Source organism: Convolutriloba macropyga, chromosome 2 (genome assembly GCF_964194025.1).
Source record: "Convolutriloba macropyga chromosome 2, txConMacr16.3, whole genome shotgun sequence".
In the NCBI taxonomy this organism is placed as follows: domain Eukaryota; kingdom Metazoa; phylum Xenacoelomorpha; order Acoela; family Convolutidae; genus Convolutriloba; species Convolutriloba macropyga.
The window spans coordinates 23,729,814-23,748,159 of NC_134469.1; the positions used below are offsets into that span (position 1 = coordinate 23,729,814).

The following is an 18,346-nucleotide window of genomic DNA, read 5'->3' on the forward strand; positions in this document are numbered from 1 at the left end:
AAGATTACCCATTATACCAAGCAAAAATAAAATACATCAAAATTACACTTAACTTATTAAAGAAATACTCGAACAAAAAGGAATGCTCAAATAGTGACAGTTTTAATATGACAATTGGTAATCTATTTCAGAATTTGATAGAAAGACTGCGTCAAAAACGTTCAAAGAAACCCTATTATATCTATATGATGTACTCACCGAAGTCAAGGATATTGGAGCTTTGATCAAAGCTGTTCTCTGATTGGGCTTCTAAAGTGTCTCCCGCAAACTCAGCAGGCCTTTCCACCTCCGTCAAGCGATTCGAATAACCTATATTAGAAGTCATGATAAAGACTTTAAGAAAGAGATTTACATTATTTTCTTAGACAAGCAGTTCATAAATAATTTTTAAAACACTCCACGTAAATTTCCAAAATAAACCTGCCTCGATTGCCCCAGTTTGGCTAAGAATTCAAATAATATCATACAAAATCGGCACTGTCAAACACGAGTAAATAAACCTCAAGTATAAACAAAGCTGGCAGATTGCCGGAAAATAACCGTCGTTGACCCCCTGCCCCACTTTGGGATTGAAAACATTTAAATAATAACGAGAAAAATTGACGAGATTCTAAATATTTCTCGGTGTAAAAAAGTGATCCAATTTGGTCCGCAGTTTCATTCGATAAACATGGTCTTAATTTGAGGACTATAAGCCAAAAAATAGTATCCATTTGCAGTATACATTAAGAAAGTTAATGCGTTGTTTTTGAACATTAGGTATTAGTGCCCGGGCTTTACTGGTTTATCAAGTTTCTGTTGATTTTGCTTTTTGACCGTGAACATAATGGCGTAAAAGCGTTCAACGAATATTAAATTCGATTCCGTTGAAAAAGAGTGAGCTAATTTCGCGCAGTTAAACGTGAAAGTGATAATTATTGTAAACATAGCCGGCAGATTGCCGGAATAGCTGCAAAAGAATAGACTTGCGTGCCATATAATAGAGATAGAAACAGATACAGATCTAAATTGGAAAACTAATTCAACGCCGCTCAAAAAGCTTGGCAAAACATTCAGCGATACAATAATAAAGCTTGCTGACATTCATTCCGCAGAAGACTTTTATTATGGACCTTTACTGCACATATAAGTTGCTTTGAACTTAAACTAACTCAGATTAAAGTGCAAAAGCCAATTCATTGATTGATGTAAGTCACATATGATCAAACTCTAATCACGCAAATGATATTAAAATCTTTGCTAGAGAGAGAGAGAATGAGAAATGAAGTACCGCACGCAAACGCCGTTAGTTAAGTGGAACAAGTCATTCAGAAAATTTGACGTTTGAGCATTGCCGTGTGAACAAATGTAAAACGAAAAAAAGCGTCAGACGTATAGCTCCAATAGTCGAATAAAAATCATTTTCACAAAAAAAACTAGACGCCAAAAACTGGGCCACTTGGACAAAAAACGGCCAAAAACCGTTATCTGTATGTGCCATTCTGTAAAAAACACTTTTCAAATTCGGTAACAATTCACTGAACGTAGCACATGATCAAAAACCTTCTCCCGCCTAAATGGGACTAAGAAGTTCAATAGTTGGCTTCAAATAACCACATTAGACCACTAAAACATATACCACTATTAATATTTAAAGTAAAAATGGTACCAGTTTCGGCGCGCTTTTCATTTGACTTTTAGTATTAAATTGCCGCCAGTTGAGTTCAGCTGCTAGAAATTTTGATTGAGAGAGAATTTTAGATCACGCAAAATGCTAAAAGTCAAGGGCGTAAAAGTCACTCGAAAAGTCAAAACGGTCAAGCGAAAATTTTGCATACACGCACGTTTACAATAATTGCAAGACACACACGTTTACAATAATTGCTTCTTTACGAGAGCAATTAAAAACATCTTACCTTTGACATACCATCAAACTGCGTAAAAAGGTTATGGACAGTCGCTATGTTGACAGACAAATAATCGGTTCTGATACAAAACCCACGAAATATTTTCAAAACCAAAAGAACTGTTCTAAGAATAAGTTATCTGATTAAATGCAACGTTAACGGTACATTTCAATGATCAGATTTGTTTTTTAAAAAAAAGTAAGAACACCAACGTTTGGCAGATAGAAACTTACCAGGTACAGCATGTATGGTGAGTATTTGTGAGTGGGCGAATGTGAGGGAGGAGAGAGCCTCGGCTGGAGAGGACAGGTCATACAGACTCACTCGGCTGCACGTGGCACTGCTGCTGCACAGCCACACTATTGAACAGTTACCCACACGACCTGCCATAATTTGACATAGATGAAGATATAATGAAGACAACTTCAAGTATTTTACTTCATTTTAACCACAAATTCTACGATAGAGCCTATATAAACGATAAAAGTTTTCTCAAGAAACTGCCTGGTGTTCAGGCCAATTCGTCCGTCAATTTATAGGCAATCGTATCCCTTCTACACATTCGGATCAAATTATTATTTCATTTAGACAGTGAAGAATCCGATTGAACAAATATGATAATTTTCCCTTCAATTTATCGGTATCCACGAAAACAACTACTTCAAAACTCATACTAGCAAGAGTTGAATTTATAATTTTTTAAACCGTGATCAGCGATTATGAACGCTGTCAATAATTTAAGCATTTGGTGAATAACTATCAAATGTGAATAACTATAGAGCTTGCGAACTCACCAGAGAAGGTGGAGGCTAAATCTTCGGGTGTTGAGAGGGTGGGTGTCACATCGAGAGAGCTCTCTAGCGACCTTGATGAAGATAAGAGTGGAGAGTATTGTCCACCGGACAGCACCAGGCTGCAGGCACACTGAAGGGTCAAGTTCTAAACACAAGTTCATTTCACTTCCTGAACTAAGACCTATAACTTCTTTTCAGTCGTTAACAAAAACTAATTTAACATTTCAGTCCAGGCTTTAAACAATAAATAGCTCCAAAAATTTTACTTCCAAAAGAATTCAAAACAGAAATTTTATTCGCTCTAGCACGACCTATATCAATGAACTTGAAATTCTTCGAGGTTTGGGATAACATAACCGGCAGATTTCCAAATTATCCTAGAAACATACAAGCGTGCCATTGAATACTGATAGAAACAGATAAAAATTTGAAAAAAAATCAAAAGTCTTATTTCACTTTACTCCAAAACCCTTACAACTATTGGCCTCATTTTATCGGAGTCCTCTATTCACCTTGAAGCAAAAAAAGAAATAGAAAATTTTCCCTTAGTTTCAAAAAGTGTTCTAATTCGGTGTGCAGTTTCGATTAGATTCTAAAACTATACTTAATTCAACTTCTAAACTGAAAGCTATTCAGCTTAATAGTAATTCCAGCTAGCAGTTATTGCTCTAGTGTACTTTAATAACCTAATGCACTATGACTTAATGACAGGGCTTTATTGGTTTATCCCGTTTCTTTTGATTTTTCTCTTTTGACTTCGACCGTTTTCAATGAATTACGTAATTCAATGAGTGAAAGAATTCAAAATCCATTCAGTTGAAACAGCCAGTGAGTTAAGTCAGAAATCAAGCGTGAATATATGACTTATGTAAAACGAAAGACGTGATCAAAAGGTAAAGCGAATTTAAAAACATAGCAGGACATGTCCTGACGTACAATTCAAAGAATTTTCATTGACTAAGCAAAAAAACTAGACTTAAAACGGACTACGAGTGAAATGGGAAAACAACTTCGAAAAAAATCAGATGAAAAATATTAAAAAAAACAAAGTCAATGCAATAAAAAATCATAAGTGAGAACTGTAAATTCGGTTTCATAAAACTAGGCTTAGAATGAACAATAAATGGATTGGGAAATGATTTACGAAATAATACGATCCAAAAAATTGAAAAAACAGTAAAAATCAACGTGAAATTGTCGCATGGGAACAAAAATCACCAGCCAGAAATAAAAATTTGGTTCAAACAAAAAACTAGGCGTAGAATAATCAATGAATGGATTGGGAAAACCATCTAGAAAAAAAGCCGATCCAACAAATCGAAAAACCGTAAAAAACGAAGTGAAATTACCACATGTGAACAAAAAACCACCAGCGAGAAGGCGAATTTTTGTACAAAAACACCATTTTCTCAATCTACTTTAAAATTAGAGCGAATAAATTTCATGCCGCAAAACCACTCGCTTTTTCGCTCCATTTCCTGTTTCGGCGTGACCAAAATCACTACTCCAATTTGACCTCAAAAATCATGAAAATGTGTGAACATCTTTGAATTCTAAAAAGGAGAGCGCCTAAATAATAGCCGTTGAGAGGCTGAAGGCGGACTCAAACCCCATGGCCTCCGCAGTCTGTCGCATTCATTTTAGCAAAAAACTACTTCGAATTGCAAGCAATTTAATTCACTCAAAAATGAAGAATATTATCATAAAGTCTCGCGAGAAGTCAAAGAATGTACTAGAACAAGAGCTCAATAACGGTAAAGCAAAAGTTTTTCACAAAAAAAACAGACAAGTTTAGATAAATTGCTTCAAACTTCATTCGAGAGCAATTAATCACAAAATGGTTTTGTTGGTGAGACTAAAAGTTCACTTGTGAGATTTCTATTACATGATCAATAAATTTCGTGGTCAGTAATATTTCGCATTTTTCGCTTTAAATCAAGAAGCGCTGCCGGAAGACGTAAGCAATAATTTCACTTCAATCGTAGTCGTCAAATTAGGCATCAAACAGGATTTTAAAAATCCCACTTAATTAATTTTGGAGCAATTTAATGAAGTCAGGAACTTCTAAAACCGACGATGAATGTCTTCAATGGCAACAAAGTTCACTTACATTAATCAGGTTAACTGTAATACAACATAGTGCCAATATAATTAACGGTGAGATAATGATCAGGACAGAAATGTAAGAATTTTAAAATTTCTCAACAAAGAGAAGTGCTTCGACAGTCATTGGGGATACCTCAATATATAAAGCTGATCCAGGACTATCTTCTTGAAAGTGATATTGCTAAAACAAATTAAAGCAAACTTCCCAGTAACAAACACTAACAGAGGATCAGTTAGATCTACAGAATCAGGCACACAATTTTGGTAGTGAATTATTCTTGCAACACTCCTCCATGAGCTCAAAGATTTAAAAAAATTTTGTTTTCACAACATAATACGTACATAAATACAAATGAGGATTAAACCAAATGCTGCAACTATACTCTTCATGTTTTTACGAATTCACTCACTTTAAAGGAAGGATCTTTCTCCATCAGAGGTCTCGAGTAGGCCGGAATAGGCAGCGACTTGGATATCTCTTTCTGATTGACAATGAACTCCTTCTCAGGCGAAGACTTCACCTCGGATTCCTCTGGAATAGCAAGTGTCTGCCTTCGAGCAGTAGATGTGCGTTTTCGTTCGGATGCTGAGGAACTCTTTTGAGGCGTGAACAGACTGGCGTTCACACTCCACCCGTAGATGTCCTCCCGTCCTTCAACGGAGTGCACTTTACTTGTGGTTGCCGCCTGAGGTGTTTGTTGATCTCCAGATGCAATGGGGTTTGGTGTCAATTTGCGGTTGATACGGTCACTTCTCTTGCGGTCAAGCTCAGCCCTTAAATTTTTATCAAATATTCTCCTAACTCACATGACCAATCTTGGCGGCGTCGATATTAACTACAAGAAAAGGTTCTAAACATCAACCATACCCGGTAGATAGCCGGAAAATAGCCTCCATTGATTCTCATAACATTGATTAGGATTGAAGGAACAGAAAAACCATGATAAACACAGCCGACAAATGGCCGGAAAATAGCCGCCGCTGACCCACTTGACGCACATTTGGATTGAAACAAAAGAAAAAATAAGAGATAGAAATTGACGTGTCAAAATTTTTAATATTTGTGAGTAAATTCTGCATATTGGGTTAGATTCTAAAATTACACTTTTAAACTGAACACTATGAAGTATAACACTAATGCCGGCAAGTAATCGCTCTAATGAACTCTGATAACCTAATGCACTATGACTTAATGACCGGGCTTTATATGCTTGTCCTGTTTCTTTTGATCTTTTGATTTTGCTCTTTTGACTTTGACCGTATTTATAAATTGCATAATTCAATGCGTGAAAAATTTGAAAATTCATTCAATTGAAACAGTGAAGAAAGTCAGAATTCAAGCGGGAAAATCTTGACTTATGTAAAACGAAAAACGTGATCAAAAGGTAAAGCGAAATAAAAAAGAGCGCCTAAATAAGAGCCGCTGACAGCGGCTATTAAGAACTGATTTTGTACAAAATTTCGTTTTTCGATTCGGGTTCTGCTCACTTTAGATTGCTTTGCTGCGAAACTGCTGTTTCAATGCACTTAGAGGAGAATGAAACTAGTCTCAAAAATTCAAAAAAATTTCATCCAAAATGTTGAACCAGCTGTGAGCTAAGGTACAGCGAAACAAATTTTTGTCCGACGACGTAAAAAACATAGCAGCACAAGCCTTGACAGAATTCAAACAATTTTCACTGACTTAAACAATTAAAAAGGACTATGAATGGCTTAAGATAACCATTTGTAAACACAATCAGCTCCAAAAACTCGAAAAAACTCAAAAACTATTAAAACTCAATGTCGAAAAGCAGCATTGAATAAAAAACAACTAACGAGAAACCAATTTTTTGTTCAAACACCGTTTTATCACTCTGCTTTACAATTACAAAAACTTTCACACTGCAATTGGTTTTTTGCCCTATTTCTTGTTTCGGCGTGACCAGAATCATCACTCCAATTTGACTTCAAAAATCAGAAAAATGTGTGAACAGATCTTATAAAATGCTGATGGGGGGGGGGGGGGGGGTTAACTGAAAGGGTCGAACTTTTAAGATTAAGAACTGCCCTTTCACACCATGAACATGAAATTGTCTACTCAAAACAGCTTTGGTGAATCGCATTCTTAGAGCGTAGTAAGGTTTAGGGCCCTAAGAGCACTCAATGCCCTAAGAGGCTACCTGTTTATCCCGTTTCTGAGGACGAAAAGTCAAAACTTAGCCAGCAGATTGCCGGATAATAGCCGCCATAGACACTTGTGGCCTTCCATGAGTTGAAACAACTAAAGAATAAAGATAAACAGACTGACCAGACTCTAATACTCAAGAATTAGGGCATATATGTTTGGCACTACTTGGATGCACACTTTTGATCTATAAATAGTGAATGCTAATAAAAATTAAAGTTCATTAGGTGATTTCAGAAATCATTTTTTGAGTGAAGTAAGTCACGCAATTGACCTAAAAGCAGAAATGACGTCACAAACAACAAATTTTAACTGCAAAGCAGTAGAAGTCACTGAAGTCATTAAAAAAGTCAACTCCAAGAAGTCAGGGTAAGACGAAAATCTTAGACAAAGTAAAAAAAACAAAGCGGGACAAGTCCTGACGTACAATTCAAAGAATTTTTGGATCTTTTCCGTTTGTGCCCCCCCCCCACCCCCCCAGTACGTTATGCGCCCCCCAGTTACAGAGCACGTGCCATTACATAGTAAATCACTATGTAAAAACATTGCACGTGCGTCTGGGGGGTGCAAATAATATGCGCCCACTAAGCTGGGGGGCACAAACGGAAAATATCCGAATTTTCATTGACTAAACAAAAAACTAGATCTAGAACGGACTATGGGTGAATTGGGAAAACCATTTCTAAAAAAATCAGATGAAAAAATTTAAAAAAAAACAGTCAATGCAATAAAAAATCATAAGAGAGAACTGTAAATTCGGTTTAAAAAAACTAGGCTTAGAATGAACTATAAATGGATTGGGAAATGATTTACGAAATAATAAGTTCCAAAAAATCGAAAAAACAGAAAAAATCAACGTGAAATTGTCGCATGTGAAAAATCACAAGCGAGAAAGCAAATTTTTGTTGAAAAACCTTTTGCTCACTCTACTTTAAAATTAGAACGAAACAATTTTACGCCAGAAGACCACTTGCTTTTTCACTCCAATTCCTGTTTCGGCGTGAGTAAAAACACTACTCCAATTTGACTTCAAAAATAATGAAAATGTGTGAACAGATCTTAAAAAAACATAGCCGGAAGAATTCCGGAAGCGACTCGAAGAGTCACAACTTCACAAAAAAGCTGAAGCCATTACTTTTTGTATTAAACGATTAACTCATTACCTCCCAGGTCTGATCTAAAAATTGGTGAAATTTAAACGACTGTCACCAAGAGAAACAATGCAGCAAAATTTTACACTATTGAAAACGTTTGGACCGAAATAAATCCAAAAAAAGTCAGAAATAAAAAAGATGGTTAAAATACTGATAGGCTGAAAAAATTCACAGGGCTATCAATTGTCCTCAAATAAATTACGATTCCAATCTCAAAAAGATCGCGAAAGCAAACGGCAGATAAAAATCTTAGAAACAAAGTTAAATTCTTCAAAAAAGAATGCTCAAATTTAAGAATCAGAGAACCGCTACAATTGGATTTCTAATCACTGCAATTGAGACAAAAAAACATACACTCCTTCCTTGTTGCATACATGCTAAACGACATGATTTAATACTAATTCAAAAATTAATTGAATCATAGAAAAGACATAAGCAACAGAATAAAATTCGAAGGCACAAAATCGTTTAAAAATAATACCAAGGCCGGAAGAAAATTGCAATGCATATTGATAGGTAAAAAAAATTGGAAAAGGCTTTCGAGAAACTCCCCGTCCCAGTACCGCCTTGAAGGTTGAAATAAATCAATTGCAAACCAAAGAAATGACAAAAATCTTAGAAAAAGCTGAAATTATTCAATTCTTTAACTGAAAAAATCAATATAACGAAAAAAAAGTAGGTTCCATGACAAACCTAAAATGGTAAAAACTGGAATGTGAAGAATATTGACAAACTGTAAGGAAAATCGTGAAAGTTTAAAAACATTACAGTATTGACAAACTGTAAGGAAAATCGTGAAAGTTATTTTTGAAAGTTTAAAAACAAATTTAAAAAATCAAGAAAAACGAATACATTTTATTGTTCATTATTCGAGACATAGAAAAGACAAGGACTTATTTGAGACAAAAATCCATCCTCCAAAACAACAACAAAAAGAAAAAGCAGAATTTAAACACACGAATCATTGAAACCTTTTGCAAAAAAAAAATTCAGAAAATTTTCTAGACTGCCTTTATGAAAAAAATGTTTTTGAAAAACTTAACGCCAAAAAATGATTGAATTTTTTTGAAACGAAATTAGAGTCCCTCATGTTGTTCAAAGATTATTTCTAGTAATTAAAAGCAAAATACAAACAAAAACAGAAAAATAGGAAAAAAACTACCAAATCGGATTAGCAAAAGTACAATTTTAAAAAACAAAAACATACCCGGCAGATTGCCGGAAAATAGCCGCCGTTGATTCCAATAAGCATGATTGGGATTGAACGAATAGAATATATTGAAAAAAAAATTTTTGTACAAAAATATTTTAAGTCAGATTTATTTTGATGGCATTTCGTAGTTGAACATACTTCTGTTTCTTAGAGAGAGGCTACAGGGGCTACTATCAACACCAATAAGCATTAGAGGTGGTAACTAAGACTTATAGGAACGACGTTCAAATAGATGGCATCTAAAATTAGGCTTTATGGGTTTATCCCGTTTCTATTTCTGACTTCAATTTTTTATACCGACTCTGGTCATTTTGAATTGCTTTGCTTAGCAACTGATGTTCAAATTCACTTTTAGCAGAATGAGAGAAGAGAGAAACTAGCCTAGAGAAGTCAAAAAGATTTCACGCAAAATGTCGAAAAAGCGGCAAAAAATGGTAAAGCGAAAAAAAGTTTGACGAAGTAAAAAAAAAAAATACGAGCGCAATAATAGCCGGCCTAGAAGATGAGGGCGGCTATTAATTACAACGAGGTAGAAAGAGGCATTGAGTATATGAATTATCGAAGAGAAGTTGCCACATTAACGGATTTTTGACAAAAAAGACAGCTGAAAGATCCAAAAATGAAGAACTCAATAGAAAAAAGCAAAAAATTAACTAAAAAATCAAAAAATACGTGCCCATTTTGACCTTGAAACGGATTTTCAGGCTATGCAAAATACTGTGGTATCAATTTCCGAGGTTTACATTTCATTATAGCATCGAAATAAAATTATTTCTACAAAAAACCAAAATAGAAGCAAAAAAACTGGGCCACTTAGACAAAAGAACGGGAACAAAACGGTTATCTATATGTGCATTCAGTCAAAAACTACTAAAAGTCAAAAACTAAGTCAGAAAGTCGTTCACTAAACGTAGCGCATGATCAAAAATCTTCTCTCGCTCAGAATAAATTAGTTCACATGGCAATTTTACTCACTTTCGCTTTTAGGTCAAAACAGCGTCTGAACGAATTATACTTCCGCTAAAAAACAACCTTACGAAAACCAATTCTCCTCTTCGAGTCGTAAAAAAAACCTTAAGAAAACCAATACTCCTCTTCGAGTCGTAAAAAGACAGCGCCCCAATACAATTCAAATTCTTTGAATTGTAAAAAAAATTAGGACCGCAATAATAGCCATCTGGAATTGCTGACGACGCGGCTATTAATGAGCCAGACGAAAAAACGATGAAGCGAAACCTTGCATACCAAAGACTACAGGACTAACATAATTGCTACAACCTTCGTTTGAGAGCAATTAACAACTATCAAATAGTTAACGGATGTAACATTTGTAAAGATCCATAAGCAAGATAAGAAAAGTTAATTTATCTTCAAAGTCATCGAAGAGTCAGCTCAGCAAGGGCTCTCAGGCCGACAACCCGACATTATTTACAATTACTGATAGCTGATACGAATTCTACAAAAAATTAGCGTTCGTCCAAACATTTTTAGGAGAATACTTACCTATTGCCCGTGGTACTTTGAGATCGAGTGGCTTTCACAGCAGTATACACAGTGGGACTCGTGCTGTCAAACTTCAGTGCAGTAACACCCGCCACTGAAGGTCGCTTAGTTGTGTTGGTCGATCCTGTTCCTGGACTGCCTTGAGCAGAGCTTCCAAACAGGCCAGAGAACCTGTCAAAATAAAACACGTTTATTTGGCACAAAGCTGGCCATTTAACGTTTTTACTTAAAGCGTGACAAAATGTACCCATATTTCGTATTTTGCGAATCTCATTTACCAATCAAGCGACGTCTAATCAAGGAGTAAGTGGGAGGTGCCGACAGTGTTCGTTAATTGGTGTTAAATTAGTAGAGCTCTAAGAGAACTGCTCGGCGATTTAATGTCCTCCGGGCTTTACCTGTTCATCCCGTTTTTGAGGACGAAAAGTTGAAAACCACGTCAGAACACACAACTAATATAATTACTACAACTTTCGTTTGAAATAATTGCCAAATTACGAGGCAGTGAAATACTTTTCCCGACTTATGAGCCCACGGAAGTAGTTTTTTTCATTAAAAGGAAACTTTTTCGAAAAGAACTGACTAAGATGTCTTAGTTAAGTTATCTAACACAAATAGATCACTACTGCTGTTCACTCACAGTCTCCAAATGCCGCCAGAGTTGGACATCTTCCTCTGGTCGGCAGTGGTGGAGTTGAAAGAGGAGTTGTTGAGGAGATCAGGGTGTTTTGATCTCTCTGCCTGCATCATCCCCATCCACCTTACTGTCTCCTGCAGCTCCAAATACCTAGACACAAAACCAAGACACTCAATTATGATTGCAACGAATTAAAAGCTTTGCAACCCGGAAAAAGCCTTTCTCGGTTGAATAGCTCAACTCCAAGTGAAGCTTTCCTCCATTGATCAGGTCCGAGAAACCTGGAGAAAAACCCCGCTTAAGTATTAGACTAGGAAGAACAAAAGGACGCTGCCCCTTTTCACTCTCAATGTTACGCTGATTTTCAGATGTTTTTCTGGTTCTATTAATAGGATTTTGTGGTTCTGCTCATCAGATTTTTATGCTCTTCTGTAAGATTTGTATGTGGTTCTATTTTCACCAATAAACAAAAAATAACCGGCAGATTGCAGAAATAGCTGAGAAAAAGACTGATCTAAATTATAGATAGCAACAGATAAAGAACTGAATTGATGCAAATACCAACCTTTTTGAAGACAAAGTTTTCAAAATAGAACATTGTTTAAAAAAAAACTCTGGTCACATTCTTGATTATCAACATTGATCTTTATATAGGAGTCCTACATTGACCTTGAAAGGGATTAAAATACTCCCGAAACGCTCTCAATAAAATTCCAAGTCATTCCGAGAGTCAGGTAAGTCATTTGTTTAAAAAATCTTATTAAACAGTTCAGCTTAGAACTCACCGCAAAAGTAGAGGACCGAAAATACCACATTACAGACAACCGCCCCAAAAAATGGAACTTGAACTAGATTAACAGAAATTACACAAAATGGCCTTTTTTACGGAATATGGTGACAAATTTTGTCATCATATTCCACACTTTGTGGAAAAGAAGAATTAAAGACGGTGGAATATAGTGACAAAATTTGTCACCATATTCCATAATTAAGCATATGAGCATGTTTTAAAGCATATCGTAGTTTTAATATGCGGAATCTGAGGAACAAATTTTGTCACCAAAATCAACAATATGGACAAATCAGCCAAAATAATTACACATTTTAAGCCAATTTTTCATGTTTTAGAATACATTTCGTGGAAAATTATGTGAAATGGACCGAATAGTCCGTCCCAATTTGGTAGGGGCGCTAGTCTGTAATGTAAGGAAATTGCTCGTTTGAAGTTTCCGACGTGGAAAACATAATCCGACTAATGACGGAAGAATTGCTCTCGAACGACAAGCGACGCAATCTAATTCAGCGGCTGTAGCCTAGATCAAATTTTCTTTATGAGTGCAAAAACACTTGACCACGCCGCGATTCGAACCAGGGACCTCCCGATCCCCAACCAGAAGCACTATCCACTCTTGCTTGTTGGTATGATGCAATCATTTTTATTTCAGCAAAAAGCTTTACTTCGGAGTGAGAACAATATAGATCACTCAAAATGAAGAACGAAAGCGTGAAAAATTCACTTGAGAAGTCCAAAAATGTTCTAGAAGAAAAGCGCAAAAACGGTCAAGCAAAAAATTTGCATAAAAAAGACCAACACGTTTACAAATTGCCATAACTTCGTTCAAGAGCAATGAAAAAATGTAAAACGAAAAATAGCGTCAGACGCCGACAAAAAAACTACTCAAAAAACAGCTACACTCAGCTTACAGTCTCGCAGTTATAACAAGAATTCAATCATTTTACTTTAAATTTTTCCAAATGTATCGCCACTGAGAACTCGATTTTGACAGAACAAGAAAATGAAAGAATCGACAAAGAACATCAAAACTTCCGCCGCACCTTTCTTTGTACATGTTTCTCTCCATGAGAAGCGTTGAGACTTCGCGTCGTGTGAATTTCTTCTCGCCAGATATGCTGCCTCCATTTGTGGTCATGTTGAGCTCATCGGCCAGTGAGATGGTTGCCTCACTTCCCTTTCGCTCCGCAAGTTTTGACGTCTTCTCTAACTCTGCATTCAGCCTATAGCAAAAGATGCACTCAACGTATTTTTAGTAAGCACGCTGATTTATCTACATATATTAAAGTTTTACAAATCATTGTCGATAACCAACTCCTACGTTTGAGCAGAACTATATCTAGCACACTTATGTCACTTTGACAATTATACAACAACTTTCTTTGGTTTTTGGTCATTAAAAAACGAATACAGCATTAAGTCTCATTAATGATAAAAATTGAGATTAAACTGTGGGACCAATACCGTTTTAAAAAGAGTGCAGAAGAAATGAGGCTCGTTCTCGTTTTGGAACCTCTTTGTGAAAAAATAATAGTATAGGCTATTCGATTTGTACCAAAACTGCAATGAATTGGCAAGCAGGCCTATGTTTTGCGTAGATTCCATGGGGTACGTAAAAGAAATAATAACAAGTGATTAGCGACAGCGGGTAATTTTAGATGTTATCTTTTGCATTAGAACATAGCCGATAGATTGCAGGAAAACAGCAACCGTTTTGCAATAGAAACAAACGAAAAAGATCAGAATATTGACAGCTAATATGTTTAAATGTCCTTCTAAGTGTCCGTAAATATTACAATCTAGCCTCCAGTCTCATTACACTAAAAAACAGTCTCATTAAACGAGATAAATCTGATTGATTCAAACTCCAAATTGGAGGCAAATACGCTTCATACTAACGAGCACTTAGCATTAACTCAAATACAGTTTACAATACACTCTAGCTTTATTCAATATGTTATAAGGACTGAGCATTATCTGTTTATGCCTATTTCGATCTTGCTCTTTTGAAATTGAACTTTACTATATTGCTTAAATTTATTGAAGACAAACGGCCGAATTCCAATTAATTAAACAGTGAGTGAGATAAGTCGAGAAGCAAAAAAAAACTTTTTTTCAATTAACATTTGTTAACAGATCGAAAAGCAATTGAAACATAACCGACTACGGTCGACAGAATTACTCTCAAACGACAGACGGGGTTTGATTGAGGAATAGCTTACTTGAGTTAGGGAGGGTGTATAATGACAGTGGGGGCGGGGCTTAAAATGATAGTGTTAGAGCGTATTATAGACAACTTCGAAGATTTATGAAATGAGAAAAAAATGAAAATGAGACTTTTGATTTTGAAGTCCAGCGCCTCCATTTGAGTTAGCGGCTTAAATTGTGAATGAGCAATATAGATCACGCAAAAATCAAGAAGTCAAGCTTCAAGTCGCAAAAAAAGACCGCAGGACAAAATTGCTACAAACTTTGTTTCAGAGCACTTACAAACAGCAGGACAAGTCCAGAAATAAAAAAACTTGACAGCTTATTGACATAGCTAACAAATGAAATCCCACCTCCAAGTATATCATGAAAAAGAAAGCAGATGGAAACAGAAAAAAAACGTTTTGAAACATTCTCAGACAATCAATCAAATAGAATAAAATGAATAGCTACAAGACTAACCTATTGAAAACCTACGAATTAAAACAAAAACTCGTCCGTCCACTAAAAGCAGGAGACCAAAATTGAGGGTTCAAATTATAAGAACCGCCCACCACATGAGGAATCTTTGTCTCCTAAACAGATTTGGCAAATCGTATACTTAGAGACTAGTTGCACGCAAGGCTCTAAGAGAACTTCTGACCAACTTAATGCCCTCCGGTATTATCTGTTTCTTCCTTTCTGAAGACGAAAAATCAAATGGACAAAAGAAAAAAGATCAGACGAAAAGTCCATATTACAAAAAATTGCATTAAAAAATAGCAGGAATTAGAGAATTGCTACAAACTTCAACAGGGGCTCGTATCAATACCATAACTAATACGAGGCGGTAACTAAGAATTATTAGATCAAACTTCAAGTAGCGGGCATCTAAAATTGGGCTTCATGGGTTTCTCCAGTTTTGATTTTTAGTTCCATGTTTTGATACTGATTCAATTCAATTTAGATTATTTGCAGAGTAACCGTTGCTTACAAGCATTTTCAGCATAATGATTGAACAAAAAAACTAACCTAGAAAAGTCAAATATTTCACGCAAAATGTCGAAAAAGCGGCGAAATGAGGTAAAGCGAAACAAATTTCTATTCGATGAAGTAAAAATAAACAAACGTAGCCAGCGGATTGCCGGAAAATAGACGCGATAGACGCTTGTGGCCTTCCAAGAATTGAAACAACTAAGGAAACAAGATAGGCAGATTGACCAAAAGTCCTTTTGTAGACCACTAGATTTTTTGGGTTAGATACGTACTGTCATTTTTAGGATACACAAAAGGTCTATAAGGAAAATAGCTTTTTCAAAATTGATTTTCAAAATCAAAAACTCAGGACTAATACTCAAGAATTAGGGAATATAAGTATGGAACTACTTAGATGCACACTATTGATCTTTAAATAGTAAATGTTCATATATTAAATTTCCATAAGAGAGTTCAGAAGTCATTTTTTTGAGTGAGGTAAGTCACGCACTCGACCTAAAAGCAGAAATGACGTCACGCAGACAAATTGTAACTGCAAAGCAGAAGTCATTGAAAAAGTCAGGGTAAGACGAAACAAAAATCTGTTAGACGAAAAAAAAAGTTAGGAGCGCTATAATAGCCGCTTGGAATTGCTGACGCGGCTATTAAATAGGAATAATAGCCTGCAAAATAATAGCCTGCTGAGAACATGAGAGCGGCTATTAAACATTAACCGACTAGCGTCGGAAGAATTGCTCTCGAACGACAGGCGGGGGGCAAATTATGTTGGTGTGTATGTTGGGGTGTATAGAATTTTTTTGGTGAAAAAACATTTAGGGTTTCAAAAACAAGACCTCCAGGATAGCCGTGAGACATCTTAACCACTAAGCTACAATCGCGTTTTTACTCAACGGCTAACAATCACTTTCATATTAGCAACAAACTTCATTTCAGAATGAGAGCAAATGAAATCACTTAAAATGAAGAAGTGAAGCTTGAAAAAGTCACTTTGAGAAGTCACCGAATGTTCTAGAAAAAAGCGTAAAAACGGTCAAGTAAAAAACCGACGCGTTTACAATAATGGCTTCAAACTTCGTTTGAGTGCAATTAAAAACAGGTTTACAGTCACCAATTAAGTTAGCAGCTTAAACTTCGAATAGGAGCCACGTAATCTTAGAAGTGAGGGTAAAGAATATTCTAGAAGAAAACCGTCCAGCAAAAACTTTGCGAAATAAAGACACGCACGTTTACAAAAATTTCTTAACTTTATTCAAGAGAAATTAAATTATTACAATATTTAGCATAACTTAGAATTGTCTCGCAGCCATTCGGAAATAAATTATAGCGGCATAAATATCTCGCTAAACAAGTAACTGGATCCGAATGCCTTGTTTTCAGCTTTAGTTGAGAGCAATTTTTCAGACTTATGACCGCTAAAATCCCTCTACAAATCCTCGGCTTTCTATAGTATCTTCTGTAGTGTTCCTCTTCAAATGCTAAGTTTTTGAAACCTTAGATTTCGACAAAAATGGGAAAAAGCCGGCTCAGTTTCTAATTCAAATTGAAAAGGCAATGTAATGTCCCATTATTTTGACGATTATAGTTAGTCGACAGCGTGCGATGGCCCTTAACGAACTCAAAAAGATAACTCTGTACATCATCAAAGATAAACCATGATACGTCGTTTATAATTCAACTTCAATTTCAATTCATAACAAACGGAGAAAAGCATTGTTAGCCGAGACATGTCGGAGAATGACATCAAAGCATAGCTGACCTTTTGGCCTCTGAATCCATTTTGATCAGTCTCTCCTGCAGTTCATCGCGTGACTTCAACAATGCTTCTGTCTCCTCTCTCATGAACTCTTGTTCACTAGAATGCACAGAAACATTTATACTTACTTAACGGTTCTCTAAGTCAAAGATCACGAAAGCTTGCAACGCTATCATTGGAATTAATTATTTAAATAACTTTGTCAAGCATATTTCTAATAAATTTTGATAGCATGAAAGTGAAGAAATTGGTCTATTCTGCGTAACAAGTCGCAATTGTTGTGTATCAAAACAACTCAATGGCTTAAATACATGTGCATTAAATCTGCTTCCACATTTCCAAGCAGTTAAGACAGAGCTGGGCCATTTAGAAAGTTTGTACGGCTTGCATGTTCCATTTTTCTTTACGCAACTCATAAAACTTTGTTAATATAGGCTGAAATACGTCTTTGCTGAAACAATTAGTTGTTGTCTAAACCTATTTAAATGAGAAGCAGCCAAAACTGGGACTTACTTGGTAAGTTGGTCGACTTTTGCAATGAGGTCGTCCTTCACTATGTTCAGGGCATTCCTAAACACATCACGTGACAGTCACCGCAGTGCTCTCAAGCATTCAATTATTCAATGTTTGATCTCTGAGCACTGAATGAACCAATTATTGCTGTATATTATCAAAAAAAAAATGTCGAAAAAACCGTTCTTTGTCATCCAAATTCATTTCGATTTTGCTCATTTACAAAGCCAGTGGGTAACAAATAAAAGTAAAATTAACAGATTCCTTCATTTTTTACCGTTTATAGCAACTTCCCGCCCAAATTCCCACTCACAATTTTTTCTACAAATTTCTCAAACATAGCAGACTAACATCGGCCTAATCGCTCTCAAAAGACTGAACTGTGGTTGTAGTTACAGCTACTCTAAGCTTAAGCCAAGCTGGCGTTTACTGTTTTCTGGTGGTAAAACCTACCGACTAAGACCAGTTCAGGCTCATTGATTTTCGGATTCTTGGACATTTGGGTAAAATTGGTGACCCGTATCGAACTAAAAAAAAACAGTCAAATGACCATCAAAAAACGTCGTTACGATGTTAATACGCTTTGCCTAGCTACCACCACAATGTTAATACCTTAAAACTTATAGAACTCAAAGGTTATCCGA

The 18,346-nt window shown here is 35.9% G+C and overlaps 1 protein-coding gene across 7 annotated transcripts in view; it reads right to left on the minus strand.

Annotated features, from left to right (window-relative positions):
* Positions 1–18,346, minus strand: part of LOC142358248 (C-Jun-amino-terminal kinase-interacting protein 3-like) — a 90,354-nt gene that overhangs the window by 33,224 nt on the left and 38,784 nt on the right. For 5 of the 7 annotated variants that reach the window (XM_075409696.1, XM_075409702.1, XM_075409716.1 and 2 more), the window contains 10 exons: positions 17,703–17,759; positions 17,193–17,288; positions 13,297–13,476; positions 11,464–11,610; positions 10,824–10,994; positions 5,197–5,560; positions 4,920–4,967; positions 2,681–2,825; positions 2,120–2,269; positions 199–309 (listed from right to left, as the gene is read on the minus strand). In XM_075409696.1, the coding sequence (XP_075265811.1) occupies positions 199–309; positions 2,120–2,269; positions 2,681–2,825; positions 4,920–4,967; positions 5,197–5,560; positions 10,824–10,994; positions 11,464–11,610; positions 13,297–13,476; positions 17,193–17,288; positions 17,703–17,759 (1,469 nt within the window). The remainder of the gene's footprint in view (positions 1–198; positions 310–2,119; positions 2,270–2,680; positions 2,826–4,919; positions 4,968–5,196; positions 5,561–10,823; positions 10,995–11,463; positions 11,611–13,296; positions 13,477–17,192; positions 17,289–17,702; positions 17,760–18,346) is intronic. The other 2 variants (XM_075409721.1, XM_075409711.1) reach the window with 1 other exon arrangement.